Raw genomic sequence first — 26,338 nt, forward strand, 5'->3', positions numbered from 1 at the left:
ACACACACACACACACACACACACAGATAGAGAGAGAGAGACAGACAGATAGACAGAGACAGAAACAGAGTCAGAGAGAGAGACAGACAGACACAGACAGACACAGACAGAAACAGAATCAGAGAGAGAGAGAGAGAGAGAGAGAGAGAGAGAGAGAGATATCCTACCAGTTAACACAGAATGCTGAAACTTTCAGGAAGAAACAAAAGGGGGAGGGAGCTGGACAGATTGCCCAGTGGCTATGCACACTAAAAGCTCCTGCAAAGGACCCAGTGTTGGTTCCCAGCACCTATACTGGGCAACGCAAAACTGCCTTTAACTTCAATTCCCCAGGCATCTGACTTCCTCTCTTGACTTCCTCAGACACCAGGCACACGTATGGTGCACAGGCCTATAGCCAAACACCAATTCATACACATGAAATTACAATAAATATTTAAAAAATAAATTAATAAAAAAAGAGAGGAAAGGGGATGCTCAGTTGGTAGAGTGCCCACTTGTCTCTAGGACTTCATAAACCGGATGTGGTTGTGCACACTTGTGATCCCAACACTTGAGTAGTGCAGGCAAGAGGATCAGAAGTTCAAAGTCACCCTTAACTACATAGCAAATTCAAGCTCACCTTGGACTGTGTGAATCCCTGTCTGGAAAACAAACAAGCAAGCAAGCAAGCAAGCAAGCAGGCAAGGAAACAAACAAAAAACAAATGATACTAAGAAGATAAAAAACAAAAAGATGCTAAAAGATACTAAAACACAAATTCAAAGGAGAAGAAAGTATTCAGAAACAAATGGTCACTGGGTATCCTAACTGGTTTTCTTTAGTAGCTTGCTAATTCAACTGGAATTTCTTTCTTCTTTCTTCTTTTTTCTTCTTCTTCTTCTTCTTCTTCTTCTTCTTCTTCTTCTTCTTCTTCTTCTTCTTCTTCTTCTTCTTCTTCTTCTTCTTCTTCTCTTCTCCTCCTCCTCCTCTTCCCCCTCCTCCTCTTCCTCCCTCCTCCTCCTCCTTCTCCTCTTCCTCCTCTTCCTCTCTTTTCCTCCTCCTCTTCCTTCCTCCTCCTCCTCTTCCCCCGCCTCCTTCTTTTTTTTAAGGGTTTCTCTGTGTAGCCCTGGCTGTCCTGGAACTCACTCTGTAGACTAGGCTGGCCTAAAACTCACAGAGATCTGCCTGCCTCTGCCTCTGCTGGGACTAAAACCTTGCACCACCACTGTGCTGCTTCTGTCCCTAACAGTCTTTTGTCAGCACTGAAACAAAAGGACCAGCATCAGCACTGAGAAAAACAAAAAACAAAACCTGAGAACTGAGAAGCCCGCTCAGCCGGAGGGAGGCTGAGGGCATCAAGTGGAAGAAATGATGACTCGCTCACTTAGAAGAAACTTGGAGATCATATCAACATTTAAAAAGAGAGAGAGTGCCGGTCGGTGGTGGCGCACGCCTGTAATCCCATCACTTGGGAGGCACAGGCAGGAGGATTTCTGAGTTCAAGGCCAGCCTGGTCTACAGAGTGAGTTCCAGGACAGTCAGGGCTATACAGAGAAACCCTGTCTCGAAAAAAAACCAAATCCAAAAAACCAAAAACCAAACCAAACCAAACCAAACCAAACAAACAAAGCAACAACAAGAAGAGAGAGACAGACAGACAGAGAGAGAGAGAGAGAGAGAGAGAGCAGATGCCACACCTAGAACTCTGGAGGCAGAGATAGCCAGATCTCTGAGTTTGAGGCCAGCCTGGTCTACTGAGCGAGTGCCAAGACAGCCAGGGCTACACAGAGAAACCCTGTGTCCCAAAACAAAATAAGTAAATTAATCAATTTAAAAAATAAAAAAGAGAGGGAGTGAATGTCAGAAAGTAACTAAGAAAGGGGCAGAGGGTGCGAGCGTCCTGAGGACAGTGAGGGGTCAAGCTCGCCTCAGCTGCCCACAGCTCCTCTCCTCCAGCCTCCTCCCTCCCTCTCCTTTTGCTTTCTAATCTTCAAATAAACAAAACTCTGTCTCAAAGAATAGGTTATAAATCCTAGAGAGGAGGAAGCTCTGACCTTACCTGAGCTGTCTGGCTGAAAAATTTGATTAGGAAGTCTCTTGAGAGCAACCAGAACTCTTGGAGATTTTTTTTAAAAATCACATTTGCTGGGCGGTGGTGGCGCACGCCTGTAATCCCAGCACGCCTGTAATCTTGGGAGGCAGAGGCAGGCGGATTTCTGAGTTCGAGGCCAGCCTGATCTACAGAGTGAGCTCCAGGACAGCCAGGGCTACACAGAGAAACCCTGTCTCAAGAAAAAAAAAAAACCAAATCCAAAACAAACAAAATTACATTTATTCCAGTGTGTCTGTGTGTGTGCGCGTGCATGTGTGTGTGTGTTGGGAGCAGGGCGTGTATGCTATGGTGCACACACTGAAGGGTGAAAACAGCTCTTAGCGGCTGACCTTAGGTCGTAGGCTAGCCAGACTTGGGTACAAGCACAGCACGTTTACTCACTGGACCATCCCGCCATGCTGTCTCTTCTTCATAAAGCACTTGGTCCCAGCCAGCTCATGACAGTATCAAAAGTTAAGCTAACGCAGGCCCAAACCGCCCTCTTCCCACTGGGTTGTCCACAGAGACTAGGAGGCATCTTTCGATGTGACCTGGGTCAGGTCTCACCTTGTTTCTCTGGGTCCTGGGGTGTGAGTCTCCTTACTTTACTCCAGGGCCACGTCAGCTCAACAGGGCCCCGTGTGGCTCCTTCTTCCTGCTTCTCTCGTTCCCACCTCTCAGGGCTTTTGCACACAGGCTGCTCTCAGCCTGGGGTTCCTTTCCCTAATATGTCCACACAACTCATCGTACCACCTCCGTCAGAGACTGAGGTGGTCTTTTTCGTACGTGTAACTGCTGCATCCCTTTGGTGGGAGGGGTGTCGGGCACACCTGAACTGTGCACTAAATGTTTACACAGATGCAAGAATGAAGAACTAGTCAAGAGCATCGGTCGCCCTGACAACCCACCAGGAAGGGGAATCCAGCCTGCTGCTCCCCCCCCACCCCCAAGTATCACCCATGTCCCGCCCCCGCTCGCTCTAAGTCGGCGGCCTGCCTTACCCTTGGCAATTTTGATATCCAGGGCAGTTCGGATCAGAGCCATCAGGGTGGAATTGAAGTGAACTGTGTTGTCATCTGCTACAGGCAGGTCCATCCGCAGGAGTCTCTATAGGAAACCCCGGGTGAGGACAGTCATTCTTAGGCCCTGCCAGCACCTTACAAGTCAAATTCACCCGACCCAGGAAGCCCCAGGAAGAACTCTGAAGTCCGGCAACTTCCTCCACGATCACGCATGCCAGGGCACAATTTCTCATTTCCCCTGCACGGAGCAACAAAAGAATCCAGGGCTTTCTACGCTGCTGTCCCCGACTTGTCATCCTTTCGTTTTTTGAAGACAAAGTCTTCCTCCTGCCTTGGCTTCCTGAGTAGCGGGGATTGCCAGGGCCTGCCACCAGTTTTAGCCCAACTAACTGTTTCTGTTTCGAATACCGCCAGTGGGACCTGAGGTCCAGGGGTCCGGACCCAGGTTCTTGCCCTGCCTCAGAGTTCTTCTCAGAGGCTCCCTTTCACATCCACCCAAAGAGAAACAGCAGAAGGCAGATGTCAGCAGCATGTGCGCGCGTGCAGCAGCCTCGAGGTGGGGTCCACGGCCACAGCCGCCGCTCCCCGCCCCCACCCCCTGCTCGGCCCGGAACGGGCAGATGATAGGCACCCAGCCGCGGCATTCCATCCTCAGAAGCGGCAGGCACCTCCCCACGCAGGCCCCTGGCGGACATGCAGCGAGGCCTACACAGAGCGGTACAAACGGGCACATGCAGACGGAATCTCGAGACTCATTCATAGCTCCGTGGGAAGTGACTGTCGGGGCTTGCCGGATGGATCGTGGCTGTCTGTGCAGTAGCAGGGAAAAGGGGCGAGGGGCATTCCTGAGGCCCAGGGAAGGAATTCTGTGTCCCAGACAGGGGTTCTGTCCCGCTTGGGGGCTGGGGAAGGGGAAATGTTGGGCTTTGATGTGCCATCGGCTTGGGGGGGGGGATGTTAAGGGTAAGTCTGGGGCTCACCAGGAGATTTGCAGAGTGGAAGCCAGTAAACCAAGGGTCGGGTAGGGAGTGGGGTGGTGGAATGGGTCAGGGAGGGGGCCATAACCGACCGACGGCACTGTGTACAGTTGAGCCGGCGTGCACTGCACAAAGGGCTCCGAGCTGGGAAACCACAGCCTGCGAGGCAGGAAAGCTATTCTCTGTAGCACACTTTCCCAGCAGGGCTCTGTGGAAAACACGCTATTTTAAATGTACACAAAGGTGACTCAGATGGCTTCATACAGCCATCAGGATAGGAGGGGACAAGAGGGACACTTGTGGGGAGAGGCTGAAATCTGAGAGGGAAATCGCCACACCGAGCTTGGGGGAGTACTGAAGGAAGAAAGGGGGGTACAGATGGAGGGAGGGCTGGGATGGGGAGTCACTTCTGGGGCATGGGGTTTGAAGGTCATCCCTGGCCATCTCGAGGAAGAACTGAGGGAGCAGATGTCCTCCAGGGCCGGGGGAGATTCCAGGACAGAAGTCTAGAGGAGCAGCGATCTCCTCCTCGCTCCCTCAGCTGGCAAACGCCCCGCCCACCCCAGGCCCCTCCAAGGCAGCGTGCAAGGCCTGATTGGTGCACCGCGTTCTGGGTTAGGGTGGCTGCAGCCCTCCTGCTTGCTCTGAAACAATGGAGTGGAGAGGCGTGTTGGGGCGTCTTGGATAGATGGGCGGAAGGGTTCAGGTGCTGGGGAGACAACTCCAGGGCAAGGGGAGGGGGAGGGGAACTCAGCTGTGAGAGGTGTCAGATCTCCCGGGCCCTAAGTCAGAGGTCAGCTTCAGATGTGGGTGGGGAGGTTAGGGCCTAGGGCTCAAGTCACAGAACACAGTCTGGCCTGGGCCGGGGGGAGGAGGGGAGTGTTTTTGGATGGGCGAGACATACAATTTATTTGGCTTCCCGAGGGTGATCCTATGGGTGCTAGGGGATTGGAGTGCTCCCTCCCCCTCCCCGTGGCTTGTCGGCCATAATGGAGTCTCAAAACACGCAGACACTCATCAGAAAGGACACAGCGCGCTGCTGAGAGTCGAGGGACGCTCATGACTCAGTTACTCGAGAAAAGAAAAAAAGAAAAAAAAAAGAAGAAGAGAAATGTTGGCAGAAGACTCGTTGGGTGTTGTAGTCACCACCGAAAAATCCCCAGCTCTGGGACATCAGTGTTGGCAAAGATAGACTACCTTGTAAGCCACTCTGGCCGGGCACTTCTTCCCCAGACCCAGGGGTGGGGACATGTGTCTCAGCATCTGATACATGTCCGGGTAAGGCATGCGACCCCTGGCAGCACCAAAAACAAAAAACAGGACGGGTGGGTGGGGCAGAGAACCAAAAGGGTGAGGGGGGAAAAGCGGAGAAGAAACAGAAAAAGAAGAAAAAGAAAAAGAAAAAAGAAAAAAAAACCACACGAGCCGAAAAAATAGAGAAAGAGGCAGAGGACAATAAAATGGATATATTAAATAAATGGAAAAGAGGAGAAAAAATGGAAGAAAAGGTAATTAAAAATGATTATTTCACTGCTTACAAGCAGGCAGAGAGAGAGAGAAAAGAGAAACAGTCAGATTCCACTTGGGCTCCAAGCTGTGGCTCAGGCAGGCGCAGAGCTGCAGGGTCTTACAGTTCAGGGGCGGAGTGTCTGGTTTGGCTGAGGCTGGTCTCTGAGGGGGCCTGGGGGAGGAGCTGGGGCAGGGCGTGGCCGCTGGGAAGGAGGGCTGGAGGCTTCAGGAGTCAGGGAGTGGGGGGAGGGAGCTGGGATAGGGAAATGCAAAATTCCAACTCCCCCAAGGGATGCATCTGATTTGGGGGTGTCACTGAGACCACGGGATGGGCAGCTTCAGCTGAGAGCAAGCACAGATGTTCAGAAGGAACAGAGAGGATTGTCCCATGCTTGTGGAGTCTGCATGGCCGCATTCTGGAGGCTAAGAGTTTGCTAGTTTAATGCAAGAGAGAGAGATGGCTCTGTTTTTTGAGAAATATATATATATGAAATATATATATGGAAGACCCCAAGCCACGCTCATTCAATCGATGCTAGCAGGTTTTAGTGGAAGTCAAACCTTGCAAGCAACCCTATGAGGACATTTCTTGCCTAAGCCGAGAGGGGGCGATATTACTCGCAATAAACTGTACATGTCCTTATAGTGAATGCGGCCGCTGAAAGGAGAAGAGAGGGGTTAGTGGAGGTCCTGGGTTGGCCCCGTGAAAAGGGCTCCCCAAGCACACAGTGAGACCAGGGAGATGAGGCCGAGACCTCCTCATTTGAAGAAGTGGGAACCCGGGACAGGTAAAGGCTTTGATGCGTTTACAGACATTTATGCACTCGCCCTTAGGGACAGGGGTGTGGGTGCTGGAGGGTCTAGGCAGTGGCCTTTCTACCCAGGGCTTCTTTGTGCATCTATTTCCTTTGGCATTTACATAGGCTACACTGCTGTGGGTGTGGGTGTGGCCTAGAGGAGGGGACAGCATCCCACTGTAGTGACCTAAAATCAAAAAGGAAGAGTTAAAAAAGGTCCCCAAACCAGCCCCAGCCACATGCCTTGCCCAAGCCTCTCCAGTTTAAGGAGGGCTTGTCTGGGGCTGCAGCCATGGGATGGACAGACAGACAGCTCTCTGCATTTTTGTGTGGGCCTCTCCTCCAGGGCTGAGGCCAAGAGCACAGACCACTAGGGACCCTCCCCCACCCCACACTCCTTCAGCCCTGTGCCCAGAATGAACTAGAATCTTTGTTCTGTCACTTCAGAGGTACTGCCTCAGTACACCCCATGGAGTCTGAGATGCTGTGTGATCTCCTGTTGGTTACTAGAGGATGTGCTGGGAGTCTCTGAAATTGGGAAACTCAACCTTGCCTTCATCAGTAGGGTGCAAGCTCCCCCTCCCCCATTCCTGTGTGATCTGCCCAGAGGCTTTTATTTTATTTTTCAAGGTGTGGGAGCTAGAACTAAGGCCTCAAATCGGCTAGGCAAGAGTCTGCCACCCAGCCACATTCTTAGACCTTGACATTTTTATTTTAATAAGAATTGTACTATTTACTTATGTACCAGTGTGTGCCTACAGAGGCCAGAAGAGATCATAAGATGCCCTGGAGTAGCCGGGCAGTGGTGGCACACGCCTGTAATCCCAGCACTCTGGGAGGCAGAGACAGACAGATTTCTGAGTTCGAGGCCAGCCTGGTCTACAGAGTGAGTTCCAGGACAGCCCGAACTACACAGAGAAACCCTGTCTCGAACAAACAAAAAATAAAACAAAAAAAAGATGCCCTGGAGCTGGATTCTAAGACACTGAACCCGGGTTCTCTGCAAAGGCAGCAGGTTTTTCACAACTGAGCCATATCTTCAGAGCCGTTTTAAATAAAATTACACCATGTGTGTGTGTGTGTGTGTGTGTGTGTGTGTGTGTGTGTGAGAGAGAGAGAGAGAGAGAGAGAGAGAGAGAGAACAAATTTGTGGGAGTTGCTTCTTACCATGTGGGTGGGTGTGGTGATTGGACTCAGGTAGGCAGGCCAGGTAGCAAGTGCCTTTATGCACTGAGCCATCTTGTGCATAATTTTATTTGGAAGTTGGGGGTAATGGCCCTCAAACTCCTGATCCTTCTGCTTCAGTTTTCTAAAAGCTGGGTTTATAGTTGTATACCACCATGCTTGCCTCTTTTTGTAAGCTGTTTCTTCTTCTTCTCCTCCTCCTTCCTCTCCTCCTCCTTCCTCTCCTCCTCCTCTTCCTCCTCCTCTTCTCATTATCATCAGCATTGGGTTTTGAAACAGAGTTTCTATGTGTAGCCCTGACTATCCTGAAACTCTCCGTGTGCCACATGCCCATCTGCTCAGCTTTTTTTTTTTTTTTAAGTCTCATATATTACATAGTTTTGGCTGGCCTAGAAAATACTGTGTAGGGCTGGAGAGATGGTTCAGTGGTTAAGAGCACTGATTGCTCTTCCGAAGGTCATGAGTTCAAATCCCAGCAACCACAAGGTAGCTCACGACTATCTGTAATGAGATCTGATGCCCTCTTCTGATATGTCTGAAGACAGCTACAATGTACTTACATATATATAATAAGTAAACACATCTTAAAAAAAAAAAAGAAAGTACTGTGTAGATCACGTTGCCTCAAATTCAAAGATCCGTCTATCTCTGCCTCTGCCTCCTGTTTTCTGGGATGGAAGCTGTGCACCACCATACCTGGTTTGTTTTGATTTTTTTTTTTAAACAAAGTCACTTTTAGCCCAGGACGGGCCTTCACTCCTGATTCTTCTGCCTTAGCCTTTTCAGTGCTGGGATTGCCCACATGTGTAATGATGTCCAAGCCTGCTCTAAGTTTTGAACTGGATTCTGCCACTCTGGGCCTAGGGCAAGTGCCAAGGTGGGTCAGTGCTGCCCCTACACTCCCTGGGGAGTGAATCCCAGAGGTCCTTAGTGTAGGCTACCTACCCAGAGGTCTAACCAGAAGAGACCAGAGGAGTTGCAGGGCTCGGGATCCTTGGAAACCTTCATAGCTGACTACCTCCATCTAGAAAGCTCGGGCTCGGGCAAGGGGTGGGATGTGGCTGACCTCTGGTAGTGAGGAAGTCATGACTCCTACCCTGAACTCACTCATGAGGTCACGCGCTGATGAGATCCTAGGACTCAGTGTCCCACCCCCGAGACCTGATTTCATTCTTGTCCCAGTTTCAGGAGGAGGTGGACAATACAGCCAGAAGGTTTGAGATGCCTCCTTACCAGGCAGCGGGGTCATACTCCGCCCAGACACGCACGTACTCATCCAGGTGGTGGGGGCCCAGGATGGAGGAATCTCGGGTGAGGTACTCGAAGTTGTCCATGATGACAGCAACAAAGAGATTCAGCATCTGGGGGCCAATGGGAGTAGAGAGGAGACCGTAGGGGTAGGGGCAGGGACACGGAGACCCAAGGGAAAGAGGAAGAGACCAGAGGAAAGGAAACAGACATAAAAAATATCCATTCACAAGGCCAATGAGAGTGGGGACAAAGAGAAGGATGGAGAGAGAGAGAGAGAGAGAGAGAGAGAGAGAGAGAGAGAGAGAGAGAGAGAGAGAGAGATGGCGGAGGGAGGGCTGTGTGAGCTGGGGTCAAAGCCAGTGCCAGTTATGGTCCAAATCCTCCCACCACGGCCAAATTCAGATTTTCTGCAGGAGGCTACTGGCTCAGGGTGAGGGAGCCACAGTGTTCCTTGTGCAGACCCACGGCCGCCACCCCGATGTCATCACGTGGGAGACAGGTGTGTCAGTGGCAGGGAATGAGCAAGTCTACTCCAGTCATGGCTTATAGGGATTCATTGGCCTGACTCAGTGCCGGTGTGTGTGTGTGTGTGTGTGTGTGTGAAGACACAACCCTCCGCGCGCACAGACTCACCAGAAATGAGCACAGGAAGATAAACGAGACGAAGTAGAAGTACGCAAACTCGTTGCCGCAGTCCGCCGTGAGGATCCCGGAGTTCTTATCGCATGGTTTTCCGCTGAGGCAGGAGAGCATGATGTTGTGCCACGCCTCCCCTGTGGCGCTCCTGAGGATACGCAGCGTCAGTGACCAGGGCTCCGGCCCCTAATGGATGGACACTACTGCCTCCCTAGAAGGGTAAGGACTGAGGCTCTGGGCTAGCCAGCCATGGGCTCAAGTCCCAGGGGCTCATCCCCTTTCTCTAAGTGCCCAGAATGCCGTGCTCAAGACTGGTTGTGCCGTCAGTGTCCACGGGGTCAGTGGGGTGGCTCAGTAAGCACAAGTTCTCATCACAAGCCTGCCTACCTGAGTTGACCTTGATCTCTGCCTATGTACCATGACAGGCATGCCCACACCCACTAAAACTCTATACATGTGAGAAAGATAAAAGGAAGTTCACAGCAAGTACTGAAATGGTGGGGCTGGGTGGCATTGGAGGGTGGTGGTTGTCCAGGGACACCTGTATGATTCAAAAACATTCCTCTCTCCACAGGCCCATCTCAGAATGTTCTGTCTCCAGGTTGCTGCTTCTGGTGTGCCAGACTCTTCCTTGTCTTCAAGCACATCAGTCATGTTCCTGCCCCAGGGCATCTGCTCTGGCTCCGTGTTCTAGATGTCCCTCCCAGGACGTCTCTCTTTCAGAGGGTCTTATTATGTAGCCTAGGCTGCTCTCAAATTCTCAGTCCTGGATCTTCTGTGTGCTGGGACTGCAGGCGATCCTCTTTAGCAGTCTCAATAATTAGCTAATCGATGGTGTTTCTCTAGACACTGTATGCGCTACAGGACAGTGTTTGTAAACAAACAAACAAACAAACAGGGCTGGAGATATGGCTCAGCGGTTAAGAGCACTGACTACTCTTCCAGAGGTTTCTTTTTTTTTTTTTTTTGTTTTGTTTTGTTTTGTTTTGTTTGAGACAGGGTTTCTCTGTGTAGCCCTGGCTGTCCTGGAACTCACTCTGTAGACCGGGATGGCCTCGAACTCAGAAATCTGCCTGCCTCTGCCTCCCAAGTGCTGGGATTAAAGGCGTCTTCCAGAGGTTCTAAGTTCAATTCCCAGCAACCACATGGTGGCTTACAACCATTTGTAATGGGCATCCGATGCCACCTTCTGGTATGTCTTAAGACAGCTACAGTATACCCACATACATGAAATAAATAAATAAATCTTAAAATAAAAAACAAACAAACAAAAAAACCAAACCAAATCAACCAAACAAACAAATGAAAAGCCAACAAAACCCCAAACATCTGACTCCATAGGCCTTGTTTCCTTATATGTGGAAGAAACTTTTTCTAAATCAAAAGTTGGCTGGGCAATTATCTTTTCTAAACTGTGGTCTTTGGGCCAACTAGCCAGTCACATCAGATTGTGGAGTCAAGCTTGTGCCAATGGGAGCTGTCACTACCCATGTCAGGGATAAAAGGCGGGCCCAGTGCCATCGTGGTCCCAGTGGGCTTTCTGGACTAGTTTGGGTTGGCTCCTACTTTTTACAAAAAGAATGGTCTTGCCCAGCTACATCTGCGTAGCTGGTGTGATCCTTTATGGACAAATTGGGGGCTCGTCCGGGAGAGCATTCAGACTCCCTTTTTGGGGAGACACATCCGGTGTGTTGTGGTGACATCCAGGGTCTCTTAAGACCAGAAAGGGACCAGAAAAAGTGCACCTCACAGTTGGCCATCAGGACCCTGGGGGTGGAGTTGTCAGGGTGAGCAGGGGTTGTACCCCTAAGTGGCTCTACAGGATGGGGGTGGAACAAGGATGTTCTTGTTCTACAGGATGAGAACAAGAACAGGAAACAATCAGCTCAGATTGAGCACCAAGAAAAAGGAAACATATCTCAGACAAAAAACCTGGGTTTTGCTGCTCCAGAGGCTTTCCTGCTCCAGTCAATATGTCCCTCCCCTGCTGGCCTAAGGAGAGATGGACCTCAGTTTAGCTCCCTATCTTCTACTCTCCCAGGGCACGGATTCTCCCTCTGTCCCTCTCCACATGCTCCCCAGATAACCTGGCAGGTCATGGATTGGGTGTGGGGAAGAAGGAAAACAGTCACGTCATGTACTTAGAGCTGACACTTCCTCAGAGTCCATGGGCCAGGCAGTTGCTTTTCTAACTGGTTAAGAGTGCCACACAGGGCTGCTCTGGTTTTAAATCAGAATTAACTATTTCAATACATTGCTTTCTTTTGATTTTGGTTTTTGAGAAAGGGTTTCTTTGTGTAGCTCTGGCTGTCCTGGAAGTTGTTCTGCAGATCAGGCTGGCTTCGAACTCATAGAAATCCACCTGCCACTGCCTCCTGAGTGTTGAGATTAAAGGTAGGTACCACTAGGCCATAATGGTGGTATTATTATTATTATTATTATTATTATTATTTACACGATCCTGAGTGTGTAGTTTAGACTGGGCTTTCTTCCTTGAAGAAAGTATCTTCCTCTAAGGCAAACAACTATCATCTTTTTGAGACCAGCTGTGTCTGCTCATGAAGGACATCACAGGGCTACACAGGCAGCTCAGCAGCCAAGAGGACTCGCTAAGGACAACTGCAGTAGGCCGGCTACAGTGGACAGTAGGTCAGCTGGGAGGCTTCAGCCTTGCACAGAGAGCCACAGGCAGCGAGTGATGCTGAGAACAGGAGGAAGAGTCCCCTCAGGGAAGTACACACCGACAGATAGATTACCCAACACCACGCTCGATGCCCACACAAGCAGATCTTACAGGCCGAGCAGGCTGTACTTATGCATTTGGGAGTATATGTATGTAAATAACCACAACGGATAAAACAAAAAAGGCCATAAATTTAAAAGAGAGCACGGAAGGGCACGGGGAGGGTTGGGGAAATGATGCAGATATGCTGTAATCTGAAGAAGGAACAAAGAAAAAGGACGTGCTGTCCTTGCAGGGCACCAGAGGCTGGCTCCTGGCCCCCACACTGGCAGCTTACAATAACTCCAGTTCTAGGTGCTCTGGAGTGGAATTTTAGCAGAGCCATTGCCCCAAGCAAGATGGTGATGACTACTTAGGCCTTGCAGCAATCTTTTGTAAATTACCAATGATTGTTATTTAGGATTTATGGGGTTGGTCTTCTTGGGAATTTCAGAGCCTTTGCATGACCTCTGTTGTAAGACACTTCTGGCACCAGGAATTCCCGTAAGGGCTGATAATTGCTTGGGTAGTGGTTCCTTCAGACAATTCCTTGATCAGATAAGAGGTTTCGGTATGTGGGAAATGACTTGATGAAAGGCCTTTTGTGTAACTATCAATACATGGGCTTCTTTGAGGCTGTTCGGAGTTCAGTCCATCAGAGGTGGATCTCCCTGCTGCATGCGAGGCCTTAATACCTCCTGCAGTGCTAACTCAGGACACTGACAGGACTTACTCCTTCATCCATCCGCCTCTGAGGGCTACTGCATGCATTGGGTGGTGTACATATATACGCAGAGGTATGTGGGTACACACACACACACACACACAAATCTTTAAAAACATGATCACCACTGGAGTTGTTGACTATTGACGTTGCTTCACGGAGGAGGGCGTGGCAGGGTCACTGGACCCTCACTGAGCATCCACCCCTCCCCCCAGCCAGCTGTGTGCAGTTCTGCCCTAACTGCACTTAGCCTTGAGATCTTGGGGAGGAGCTGGGGTATAAAGGCAGGGGAAGACTGGAGAGGGTGGAAAGCCACTGTGCACTCTGAGTGCAGACTTCCAGTGTGGCTGCAGGTCACCCACACTCCTGTCACTCTGTCCTCTGCCATGCCCTGTGAGTAAGTCCTACAAAGTCACTTGTCCCCCAGGGTAACTTGACTTGTTATTAAAACCTTATGAGAAGTGGATAGATATTGTTTATTGTTCTCCCAGGGCAAAAATTCTCCCAACAGGTGGTAAATTTATTTGCTAACATTACTATGTTTTATGGTGTTAAGAAAGAAAACTGATGGGTGAAAGAAAACGTTAATAGGTGGCAAAAATGGGAATAGCTTTAGTAAAGGAGACTTTGTGCATGAAGACTAAGAAGGCTGGATGTTTCCAGAATGGAAAAGAAAATTTGAAAGCCTGTGCAAGTTATGAAGGTCTGAGTTAGTTACTTAAGGCTTGTGAAGGATGCATAAGGATGTAAAGGATGTAGAGATTATGTACGGAACATTAACATTCCTGAGATCAAAGTTCAATGCATTGATGTCAAATGTCTGTTTAAATTAATGGTGCTATTGATCCACTCTTGACGATCACAAGGACTGGCTTAAAAAAAGAATAGACATGTACGCCTAATCCATGTTTCTTGTACAAGTGGCTTGTTTTTGTGCAGGCAAACACAGCAGTGAACATGCCAGTGGGTGTGTCTGTGCTTCTGGGCTCTCAACAGCCAGTCTTGGAGGCCTGCACTGGTCAAAGGACAGTATTTCCCCTTTCCTTCCCAGGTCAGCTAGATGCCAGGGCACTGTGGGGGAGTCTCTAAAAGTGTCATGTAACTGTGGGGATCACCTGCCCTCCTGTTCAGGTAGGCCACAGAAACCCACCCAGTGATTCTAACCAGTGTCCTGGCTACAAAGGAGTCGACACATAGAGTCTCCATGTTTCCAGTGAAGCCCTGTTCAAGCAAGGCCTCTGACTTGTCCTCACATAGACAGAGCAACCACTGAGGGAGCCAGAGGTTCCTCTCAAACCTGAGTGGACACTCTGGACTGGACCCTTCACTGGCGGTGACCCCTGAGGACCGGACCCTTCACTGGTGGTGACCCCTGAGGACCGGACCCTTCACTGGGCTTGACTGAAGGAAAAAAAGAATCAAAGAAAGTGGCCAATTTTGGCCATCTGCATGGTCTTAGATGACCAACAAGAAAGAATAACAGAAGAGCAAGGGGTTGTACTCCCAGACTTTGTGCCAGCCCAGTGGTGCATGCCTTTAGTCACAGCACACAGAAGGCAGAGGCAGGCCGATCATTGTGAGTTCAAGGCCAGCTTTGTCTACAGAGTGAGTACCAGGACAGTCAGAACTACATAATGAGATCCTGTTTCAAACAAACAAACAAACAAACAAGTGCCGCCCAGAACTTCCTGTTAGTTTAGAATGATTTATTTATTTTAATTTTGTGTGCATTGGTGCTTTGCTTGCATGTGTGTCTGTGTGATGGTGTCAGATCCCCTGGAAGTAGAGTTACAGACAGGTGTGAGCTGCCAGTGAGAGTCTGGAAATTGAACCCAGGCTCTCTGGGAGAGCAGCCAGTGCTCTTAAATGCTGGGACATCTCACTAGTCCCTTATTTATTTATTTATTTATTTATTTATTTATGACAGGAAACACACTTTGTAGGCCAGACTGGCCTCAAACTCAGAACCTGCCTCTGCCTCCTGGGTGCTGGCATTAAAGGTGTGTGCCACCACTACCAACTTTCCTTTTTCTAGAGCCATCTGGGAGGGACCTCACACTGTGATTCTAGTCAACCCAACAGCCATCATATTGCCTGAAAACAGACCTGGGGTTCATCACGGTTGAACCAGGCCATGAAGGTCAAAAGAGAAGTGAGGGGAGCCCGGTCGGTGGGTCTCTGTGTGCCCGTGTAGAGATTCTAAGGGACTCTGATGTGGACGTGGCTTCTGGCTTCTGGTCCTCTGCCAAGGCTCATCTCTCCCGCTTTCACTTCTCCCTCACATCTCTTTCCTCACACCAAAGGTCCCTCCTCTCCCTACATCTGACAGGAGAGGTCAGATGTGCTCTCTGCATGGGTAGCCCCAAACTACTACACTTGATACTGCCAATTCAGCTGGCAGGTGTTAGATTGGTTGTTGCCACAAATTCACAATAGTCTTTAAGGTTACCTCTTCAGGGGCTGGGAAGAACAGGGGGGAGGCAGTTTAAGGTAAAAAGACCCCAGAGTAAACACATTTTCTTTTGTCGTTTTTGTCGGCTAAAAGCCAAAACTATCCTTGTGCTTCTTAGCCGCTCCACCCTTAATTAGAGACTGGATGTGCTGTTCCGGCTCGTCTGATGTCAACTTGACACCAGAGTCATCTGAAAGGAGGGAACCTCTATTGAGAAAATGCCTCTATGAGATCCAGCTATAAGGCATTTTCTTAACTAGTGATCAGTGGAGGAGGGCCCAGTCCGTCGTGGGTGGTCCTGGCTTCAATGAGAAAACAGACCAAGCAGGCCATGGGAAGCGAACCGGTCAGCAGCACGCACCCATGGCCTCTGCCTTGGGTCCTGCCTCCAGCTTCAGCCCTGCTTGAGTTCCTGTCCTAACTTCCTTCCACAATGGACTATGATCTGGAAGTGTAAGCCAAATAAACTCTTTCCTCCCCAACTTGCTTTTTTGGCCATGGTGTTTTGTTTGAGCAATAGAAACCCTAAATAAGATATATGCTGAAGTGTTTTGGAGGCCCTGATCTTTGATCAGTTTCCTAAGTGATCCCAGGGTTTCCAATTCAGCAGAGAGAATAATAAAATAGCATTCTTCTGGATAGTTTCATGCCAACTTGACACAAGCTGAAGCCACCTGAGAGGAGGGAAATACCTCCATTAACCCAGGCTCAGAAGACAAACCTGGTATGTACTCACTTGTAAGTGGATATTAGCTGTCAAGTACAGGATGACCATGCTATAACCCACAGACTCGGAGAAGCTAAGTAACAAGGAGGACTGGGGGTGGGGGTATGGATCTCTCTGTGAAGGGGAAATAGGATTAGATCACAGGAGATCTAATAGGATCCTATCACAGGAGAATGGGGGGAGGTAGATAAGAGAACAGGAGGGATCAGGTGTGGGGAGGATAGAGAGAGAAAATACTCGGAGAGACAACTGGAATGGGGCAGGGGTATCTCCAGGACAAGCTAGAAATCTAGTGAAAGGAAACTCTCAGGAATTGATGAGGGTGGTCCTACCCAAGACTCCTAGTAATAGGGAATACAGAGGCCTAACTGGCCATCTTATGTAACGAGGCAAGACTTCCAGTGGAAAGACTGTAACACCAACCCAGCCATAAAACCTGGGACCTATAATTTGTCCTGCCTACAAGGTGTACTGGAGTAAAGAAGACAGAAATTCTAAGAGCAGCCAACCAATGACTGGTCCAGCTTGAGACCAGTGCCAGAGGGAGCCGACCCCTGACACTACCTGGAGAGCCAGGAACCAAAGGCTGCATAGCCCAGAGACCTAGGATAGGAAATGATTCCTAATGATATTCTGCTATACTCTTAGACTGGTGCTTAGCCCAATTGCTATCAGAGAGGCTCCACCCAGCCAACTGATAGAAACAGAAACCCATAGGCAGACATTAGGCAGAGCTGAGGGAATCCTGCAGAAGATGGAAGGAAGGACTGTAGGCACCAGAAGGGTCAAGGGCACCACAAGAAGACCCACAGAATAAATCAACCTGGCTTCACAGGGGTTCACAGAGACTCAATTGGCAACCAGGGAGCCTGCATAGGACTGACCTAGCCCCTCTGCACGTATATTACAGTTGTGCAGCTTGGCCTTCCTATGGGACTCCTAACAGTGGGAGCAGGGGCTGTCTCTGCCTCTTTTGCCTCTTTTGGGACCCTTTTCCTCATACTGGGTTGCCTTGTCCAGCCAAAATATGAGAGGAGGTGTCTAGACTTACTGCAACTTGATATCCCATGTTTAGTTGATATCCATGGGAGGCCTGTGTTTTTCTGAAGGAGGAGTGGATGTGTGGGAGGTGGTGGGGAGGGACTGGGAAGAGAGGAGGGAGGGAACTGGTGGGGGACAAAAGGAAATGCCCTCATAATATCTAGCTGTAGGCCATTTTCTTAATTAGTGATCAGTGGAGGAGGGCCCAGTCCATTGTGAGTGACACCATCCCTTGGCTGGTGGTCTCCGGTCAAAAGGTGAAGAAGCCATTGAGCAAGGCGCCTCCACGGCCTCTACATGAGCTGCTACCCCTGGGCTCCTCCTCCATGGCCTCTGCAAAAGCTGCTGCCCCTGGGCTCCTTCCTTGCTTGCATTCCTGTCCTGAGTGTTTCCAGTGATGAACAGCAATATGGAAGTGTAAGCCAAACTAACCCTTCCTCCACAAGCTGCTCTGGTCATGGTATTCCATCACAGCAGCAGTAACCCTCACTCAGACACCTCGGCAGCAGCTCCTGCCTTCAGGTTCCTGTCCTGACTTCCTTCAACGATGGACTCTGACACAGCAGTGAAAGAATCCCTTTCTTCCCCTCCTTGCTTTCGGTCATGGTATTTCATCACAGCAATGGAAACCCTAACTAAGGTAAGCAGTCAATGCCTGTTGAGACAACACTCCTGGTCAAGAGAATAGACCTTCTTCTTTCTATCTAGGGTGAAAGCTCACATGGCAGTCGGGCCAAGTCAATCAAATGGTTAAGGGACTTTCTCTAGGAAGGTGGGCTTACCTTAGACCATGCTTAGCCCATAGCTTATTATAACAATGGCTTACTGTTACTAGAAACTTCAGATGGTCAATATATGCTGGCTAAGTTGGGGAGGGAATATAACAGAGGGAGATGATAAGAAACACTTTTTTTTCTTCTATTAAAAGTAAGTTAACCCAGAAGAGCCCCTGTTTTCTGGTTTTTCCTTGTCCCCTTGCACCGACTGGCTGGTCACATCAGCTTGTGAAGTGGCTGCCACCAATGGGATGAAATACAGTCAATATCTATGTCAGGGATAAAAGACAGAAGCTACCTTGGCCAAATCATTTTGAGTCTTGGTTTTTTGGATTTGGTTTTTTCGAGACAGGGTTTCTCTGTGTAGCCCTGGCTATCCTGGAACTCACTCTGTAGACCAGGCTGGCCTCGAACTCAGAAATCCGCCTGCCTCTGCCTTCCAGAGTGCTGGGATCACAGGCGTGCACCACCACCGCCCGGCCATGCTTTTTATGAAAAGAACTGTCTTGTTTCGTTAGCGTGTTCCTTTGGGGGACATGGACCATTCTTATAGAAGCCAGGGTTTCAGGAATACTCCCGTCTCAAAAGTTGGCCAGGAGGAGTCAACTAGGTAACACCAGCAACCTTCCTTCTAAGCTTCTTTCTACCCTATCCCGGATCCTTGTCTGAAAGCACTGCTGGGAAGAAGGGGTGGAGATTTGGGCAGTACTTAACTTCACCCCAACTGCAGAGTCAGAGGGACCACATCCTCAGCCAGAAAAGCAATGAACACACAGGATGAAGACAGGTCTGAACCTAACCTAATAGAAAGACAGTCCCCCATGCCTCCCACCATCCCCCCATGCCCCTCACCATCCCCCAATGCTCCTCACCATCTCCCCATGCCCCCACCATCCCCCCATGCCCCTCAAGTCCCCCCCCCGTGCCCCACCTTGCCCCCATGCCCCCCACGTCCCCCCATGCCCCTCACCTTGCCCCCATCCCCCCACCCTCCCCCCATACCCCCCACCATTCCCCCATACCTCCCACCATCCCCCATGCCCCTCACCGTCCCCCCATGACCCCCACCGTCCCCCATGCCCCTCACTGTCCCCCCATGCCCCCCACCGTCCCCCCATGCCTCCCACCATCCCCCCATGCCTCCCACCGTCCCCCCATGCCCCCCACCGTCCCCCCATGCCCCTCACCGGAAGAGAAGCATGAGCGCTTGGAAGAAGGTCCGGAAGTTATTGTGCTCCGTGATTTGGAACTCATCCTCATCGCTGTCCTCATCTTCCCCGTCAATGCCGATGTTGCCAAACACCTGGGGAGTTGGAGGGTGACCATGGGGGCGGCCACAGCCACCTCAGCTCCCTCTGGTGTAGGCTCCCTCCCGCAGCCCTGGTACCCTGCGGGTGCGGGATCACCTGCATCCCGATGATGGCATAGATGAAGAAGAGCATGGCGATCAGCAGGCAGACGTAAGGCAGGGCCTGGAGGGAAGGAAGGCAGTGAGGAAGGGGGCCACACACCTGGCCCACAGCTGTCTGAACTGGGTCAGCCGATCACGCGCCCCAGGCTACTGGGGTGCGCACAGGGCCTTCAGAGCTCTGTAGACCCGGGTGTAGACATCAGACAAGAGTCGTGCATGGCGATCTATCTATCACAGAGGCACTTTGAGTGTGGTTTCCCCTTTTCACCAGAGTTAGGGGGTCTGTTCTGGCCGGGGCCAACAGCAGTAGTGGCGGCGCCATGTCTCACCTTGAAAGACTGCACGAAAGTCCAGAGGAGAATGCGGATGGTGTAACCCTGGCGGAGGAGTTTGATGAGTCGGGCAGCACGGAAGAGACGGAGAAAGCTCAGGTTGATGAAGTTATTCTGAGGAGATGAGGAAGAAAGGTGACCTTCCACCCACCCTGAGGAGCTTAGAGTAGTCAACACTCACAGAGGCCCCTACATGAAGCCAACCAAAGGAAAAAAGCAAGCCACACCCCAAATAAGGAGGGAGAGGAGAGAAAGCACCGTTAATGCAATGGAACAGAGGGGAACTTAAAAAAAAAAGGAGTGGGGGAGGGGAGGGGGCTAGGGGAAGGAAGAGATACCAACTCAAAAGCTTAGCCCACCCAGCCAGGCCCACTCACAAGTGGGGAAAAGCTGTCGGGGGAGGGGAGGAGGAGGAGGAACAGGGTAGAGGAGGAAATAACGAAAGAGCACGAAAAAAAAATAATACATCCGAATCATCCAATCAGGAAAAAAATCGAGATGGTTTTTATTTCTCCCAACAACCAAATGCACTGAGACGATAGGACACAAGCGGGTCAAGTTGCAGAACCCAGCACAAGAGTACAAAGCACAGACACGGGCGGGGTGGGGGAAGGGCGCCAGCACACGCAGGCCTAGAGGGCAAGTGCGGATCCGAGGGCATGTTACGCTCGCTCGGGGCCAGAAATGCATCTGTCCTGGGACTCACCGGGCACCCTGCCCTGCCCTGCCGAGCTGCCCACCCGCTCCTGCCCGCCCTGACCTCACCCCACGGCCCAGAGGAGCAGCGGCTGGAGCCAATGGGGAGAAGCGGAAGGGCGTCTTTTCTTACCCCCTTGGCGAGCGGGAATGGGGAGGACGGGAGGGAGCTGGGGCTGTTCGGCTGCAGGGTGAGTCCTCGCTGCCCGCTGAGTCGGAGAAGATGCATTAGGGGCCCTTTTCCCCCCTCTCAGGGATGGCTTCTCAGCTTCTGGGGCTGGGTGGTGTCTCGGGACCAGGCCTGCGGGAAGCAGGAAGGTCTCAGCTCCCAGGGCGAGTGAGCTCTGATCAGCCCGGGGCCTACCAAGGGGCCGGTGCTGAGGATGGGGAGATGGCTATTCTTGGCCCCTGGACTTCCCTAGGTGGGCCCTGCCTGTCCTCCAAACCCAGGTCTGGTCACTGCCTCTGGCCTCCCACCCAGGCTATTAGTGAAGAGAGACGTTGGCTGGAAACTGGGCAAAACCCAGGACTCTCCAGGGGGCATCAGCAGAGGTTGGTGACAGGTGACAAGTGACTCAATATAGCCAGTGAAAGTAATTTGTTGGACTAAGCGTTTTTGTTTTTAAATACAAAGTTGCTAATTTTAAAATTAGATGTTGCCCACCAGTCTGTTTTGGTTTCTGTTTTTGTCTCCCCCCCCAGGCGCCTCATAGCTGTCCCCTGGAGTCTGCTATATGCTCTCCAGTTTCCCAGGCTCTCTGGTGATTGGCCCACAGGGCATTTTGAGTTTTCTGCCTGGCGACCACATGGTTACGACCAGCAGGCATGAGGCAGGAGGGAACGGGGTCTCTAGCTAGAGGGGAGCTTTCTGGTGCCCCAGTCTAAAGATCTGTAGGAGTCCTGGGGACACACAGCACGTGGCAAGACCGACCGAGGCCTAATGGCAGGAGGCGCGTGGATACGTGGCCTTGACGTGAACATCCTTCCGAACTTTCCGTGCCCCTGTTTGCACAATGTATTTATTGCAACAGGGTCATGCTGGTCTTGAATTTGAGATCCTCCTGCCTCAGACTTCCAAGTGCTGGGATGAAAGGAGGTAATCCCTGCTTGTCTTTGGCTATATTTAGCCCCGTCCCCAGAGGCATTCTTTGACTGGGTCTTTGCCTTGAGCTAGCTCTGGCATGGAAGCAGAGAGGCAGTGACCACGGGGAGCTCTGAGAATTTCTGAGGCTGGTAAGAGGCCTCTGGGGCAAAAGTCTTGGCCCTTTGGCTTCTGGGATGGGGATAGCCTTGGGCTCCTACATCAGGGCACTCTCAGGCCCAACCCCTGTGAGCCTGTTCCAAGAGTCTCACATAAGCCTGCAAACCTAGCTAACCCACCATGCCCCGCTGACCCGATGCCTGGTCCTGCCTGGCCACCAAGTTTTTCTGGGGATGGGACCACTGACCAAGACGTATTCCCGACCCTCTCCCTCAACCCCCCCGGAGAACAAGCCATCCCTTCCATGGGGTGGATCATAACATGTGGGCTCGGCCAAACATGCAGAGGCAGAGGTTCCTGGGAGCAGTCTGGGGCAGAGGGCAAACCGGCACATGCAGAAGCAGGGACCTAGCAGCTGCTGAGCATGCGCACACACGAGGGAGGAGGGGGGACCGGAGAAATCAGGGGGTCTTCGGCCTTATCTGCTCTTCCAGCGTCTGCATGGAGTCCTGCTAGCTCACACAACTCCCAAGAGGCATCCTCTGTCTACTCAGACCTCACCCTGTGCTCCAGGGCTAAACTGAATAGCAGCGGAAGATGCAGGCTCGGGTGTGTGGGATCCTGGTCCTTGCACTCTTCCCAGTGGCATGCTCAAGGGCAGGTGTCCTTTGGACTTGTAGAAAGACACTGGCCCCACTCACCCCAGGTTCTAAGTCCTTGCTACCTGCCAGTCCGCTTCTCTCCCAGCCCTTCTATCAAGCCCAAGCCCCTAACTGGGTTCTGCTGGAGCACCTCAAGGGTGCCTCAGATTCGAACTGGCTAGAGGTGTTCTCCCTGTCACCTCGGTCTCCTCCCACTACTAACTTCCGTCTCTTGCTTTCCAGAGACACTCAGTCCTACCCTTCCCAGGCCCTTTGACCATCTTCTACCCCCATCACCTCCCACAGGGCTTCCTGCCCCCACTTCAAGTAATCTTGTCTAATCAGTCCCAGAAGTGCGCCTGATTCAAATCCTCCCAGATCTTCTTAGGACTCAGGATAAAGCCCCGATGCCCAGCTCCCCCCACCCTCCCCACTTGCTGTCCCCAAGTCCCCTCACTTGCAGACCTTGACCTCTGTATCCTCTTCCTGGCCACAGGGCTGGGAGCCTGGAATGCTGTTCTTCCAGCAGTGCACTTACAGTTGCAAGTGGAACTGGGTCCAAAATCTGCCTCCCCCTACTAACGGTAGCCAAGCAGGGTAGTAATGGGGGCTACGGTTTGTCCCTTTTTCAGTGGCACCAAACAGGGACCCATTGGTGTCTGGTGGATGAATGCATGTTTGCTGAGGGCATACCACTGAGGTCCTTCAGAGTATCTCCATGGAAGTGGGCAGAAGGGCGGAGATGGGGGATCACAGCAACTGAAGGTTGTGAAGGGGGGCAAGAAATGTGGTGGGTGTAGGTGTGGCACACAAAAAGGCACACACATGGGTGCGCACGTGCATGTGGTGTGTGTGTATGTGCGTGTGTGTGTGTGTGCGCGCACGCACACGTACTTGTGAGATCTTGAGGTTAATATTGGATGTCTTTGCTTGTTCATTCTTGATTTGGGATAGGGTTACTGTAGCTCTGGCTGGAATAGGACTTGCTATAGAGATCAGGCTGGCCGCAAACTGCAATCTGCTAGCCTTAACCTCCTGAACGCTGAGATCACAGCTCTAAGACACCGCCATGTCAGCTCTGGGACGGATCAGAGCATACGGGATGTGAGTGAGATGGAGAATTGGGCCCAGCTTGGGGTCCTAGTGGAGGGAGAACTGGGTCCACCCTGAGGTGCTAGTGGAGGGAAAACTGGGTCCACCCTGAGGTCCTAGTGGAGGGAAAACTGGGTCCACTCTGAGGTCCTAGTGGAGGGAAAACTGGGTCCACTCTGAGGTCCTAGTGGAGGGAGAACTGGGTCCACCATGGGGTCTTAGTGGAGGGAGAGCATTCCTTTCTTGCAAAGGACACAGACCCACTGGAGCAGAAGCTCCAATCCAGAATCTACTAAAACCAACTAGAGGAAGGTCTAGGGAAGGGGAGGAAGAGAGGGTGGGAGACGGACAGGGGTGGGGTGGCTGGGGAACGCGGTGTGCAGGCATCCACAGGAAAGCTGGTGGGGCATGCAGTGCAGTCACAGTTAATGTAAGGCATTTACACTTCAGAAAGAAGTAACACCAACCGGATTCTAGATGCGGATGTTGAAGATGGAGGGGGAGCGGGCGGGCGGGGGCAGTTGGGGAGGCGATTCAGCGTTTTTTTTTAATTTAATATTTTTAGGTGGATTTGTAACCAGTGCCAAAAAACCAATGGGTTTCGGTTCCCGGGCGGGGAGTGGGGTGGCGGTGGCGGTGGCGGTGGCGGTGGCGGTGGGTTGGGAGGTAAGTCATTGGTGTATGGACACACAGACCACGTCATGGGTGAACAAATGGATTTCATAGTGCATTTTGATTGGATGAGTTTTTCAGACGGCGTTGCGCCAATATACAGTTTAAACAGCAGGCATGGAAAGAGACAAGACAAGAAACACAGTCATTATCCATTGCGCATGGGGAAACCCACCCCAGCCACCTCTGGGCATGACATTAAAGTCCATCTCAGCCTCTCAGGTCCCCGGGAGCTAACTGCCCACCTGCTCTCCCAACTCAGCCTGGCTCTAGCCTCAAGGACAGTGGCCTTACCTGGGTCCCAGACAGGAGCTACCAGCACCTGGTATGGGGTGAGGACAGGCCATAGGGGAGACCCCCCTCCCCAATCCTTCCCTCAAAATGATGGTGTCTTAGGGCAACTTGACTGCACATCAAGGTACACTCACGGGACCAATAACAAAGGGAACAATAATAACCACTGGGTCCTGACTTTTGTGGTAGGTTCTGTGCCAAGCACTTCAGGAGGATGACTTTTGTGTGTGTACTATGGCTAGGTGCAGTGTCTCCCATAAGCAAAACTAGAGCTCTGTCACTGAGCCACACCCCCAGATCCTCACCAGTGGGTAGGGCAGGGTTTAAGGTGTGTGTCCCACCACACGGCCACGCCCCTAAGCCCTCACTGTAGGATTGTGGGCAGGGCTTGGCCACCGACTTGTCCTCCCAGCCCATTTCCTTGAATTTTTTAAGATTACATTTTGTTAATTTATTTCGTGCGCCTGTATGGGCTGCAGGGATTGAACTCAGGTCATGTGGTCATTTGACTGAGAATGGCCCCATAGGCTCATACATTTACTACTTGGTCTCCAACCTGTGGAACTGCTTGGGAAGGATCAGGAGGAGTGGCCTTGTCAGAGGTGTGTCACTGGGAGAGCTGTGAGGTTTCAAAAAATCCATGGCACTCCCAGGTAGCTGTAGCTCCTGCTCCCCCTCCTTCCCTTCCTCCCTCTCTCTCTCTCTCCCTCCCTCCCTCCTTCCCTCCCTCCCTCTGCTCCCTGCCATGGTGGTCACACACTCTATTACTCTCTGGGACCGTAAGCCCTCAGTTAAATGCTTTCTTTTGTAAGTTATCTTGGTCATGGTGTCTCTTCACAATAATAGAAAGGTAGCTTCAGACAGGTAGTCAGGCTTGGAGCAAGCACCTTAGCCCACAGAGTCATCTTGATGGTCCCTGTTACTGTCTACCCTCCTGTCTAAAGCAAGAGCCCTCTGGGCCAGGTCCTCTCTTGTGCTTGCTGTTTTGTCTGTCTCTCTTTGCTCTGTCTACACCCATGACTCCCCTGGATATAGCATTTAGTGCTTAGTGTGTGCACGATCAAAGTCTAGATGGGTGTGGTCCGGTTTGGAACTGATGAAGTCGGTGGCAGGCATCATCCCAGCTGCAAAAGGAGTGATCTGACCAGAGCAAGCTGGGAGGGCTGTCGGGCTTCTGTGATGGTCTAACGTCCCTGAACTGGCCTCTAGGTGCCGCTATCTTACCCGCTATAAGCGGTGGGATCTAGACCTATGGATGTCTTAGTGGCAACTGGGAGTTTTATTTAACTGGGGAGCTCCTCCCAGACTGAACCCAAGCGGACACTGTCTTAAGATTGTCCTGACCCTCCGGTCTGAAGGCCCCAGCAGCGCCAGCCTCGCCGGAGAGGGAAAACAGTCAAGTCTGTTCTGGGGTTCCCAGGGCTTGCCGAGGTCACTCAGGCCTTATGCGAGTGCTGGGTGTCAGTTTCCTGCCATGTGCAGTGACTCCCATGCAGGGCTCATTTTATTCCTCCATTTCTCTTGGGTCAGTAAGGGGCTCTGGTGGGAGAGGACGGGCAGACAGGGCCTCTCCCCAGGGCTCTCTGCTGGCTGCTACTCTGACCTTGGTCCAGCCCTTTCCCCTGGATATCCTTGAGCGCTCACCCTCTTGGACAATTCAGTCCAACCCTTTGAGACAGACAATTCTGTGCACTGATCAAGATCTGCAGAGGGAGACAGCTCAGATGAGGTGCTTGGCACACATTTGCTGTGGTTTTTTTTTTTTTTTTTGGTCTTTATTATTATTCCCATTGTCATTGGGGGAGAATAGGGGCATCCCCACCACCACCGAGAGCACTGATGATTAGCTTTTTCCCTTCTGGTCCCCTGAGAGGATCTCCTATGGTCTCCTTAGTCTCCTGAGGGTCTCCTGAGGGGCTCACTGGCTCATGGCCAGGGACAAGATTTGGGAGGGGACTCTGGGGCCCTAGATTTGCCTGAAAAGGGATAATTACCTTGCGGCTTGAAAGCTCAGGAACTCCCCCTCCCCCCTTTCCCTATTTGCATTTCCTGGGGCTGGTGGAGGGCGGCTTATTCCAGAAACTAGCCTAAGGTCTTGAAAGTGCT

The 26,338-nt window shown here is 51.4% G+C and overlaps 1 protein-coding gene across 4 annotated transcripts in view; it reads right to left on the reverse strand.

Moving 5' to 3' along the window:
• The window catches only part of Cacna1a (calcium voltage-gated channel subunit alpha1 A), a 231,115-nt gene that overhangs the window by 17,767 nt on the left and 187,010 nt on the right, over positions 1-26,338 (reverse strand). For 3 of the 4 annotated variants that reach the window (XM_052166368.1, XM_052166366.1, XM_052166365.1), the window contains exons 32-38: positions 19,634-19,750; positions 19,300-19,365; positions 19,081-19,196; positions 9,449-9,599; positions 8,798-8,925; positions 6,144-6,240; positions 3,076-3,181 (exon numbers count right to left, since the gene is read on the reverse strand). In XM_052166368.1, the coding sequence (XP_052022328.1) occupies positions 3,076-3,181; positions 6,144-6,240; positions 8,798-8,925; positions 9,449-9,599; positions 19,081-19,196; positions 19,300-19,365; positions 19,634-19,750 (781 nt within the window). Of the gene's footprint in view, positions 1-3,075; positions 3,182-5,270; positions 5,368-6,143; positions 6,241-8,797; positions 8,926-9,448; positions 9,600-19,080; positions 19,197-19,299; positions 19,366-19,633; positions 19,751-26,338 lie in introns of all 4 variants that reach the window. The other variant, XM_052166367.1, reaches the window with a different exon arrangement.

This window comes from Apodemus sylvaticus, chromosome 21 (genome assembly GCF_947179515.1).
Source record: "Apodemus sylvaticus chromosome 21, mApoSyl1.1, whole genome shotgun sequence".
NCBI classification, from domain to species: Eukaryota; Metazoa; Chordata; class Mammalia; order Rodentia; family Muridae; genus Apodemus; species Apodemus sylvaticus.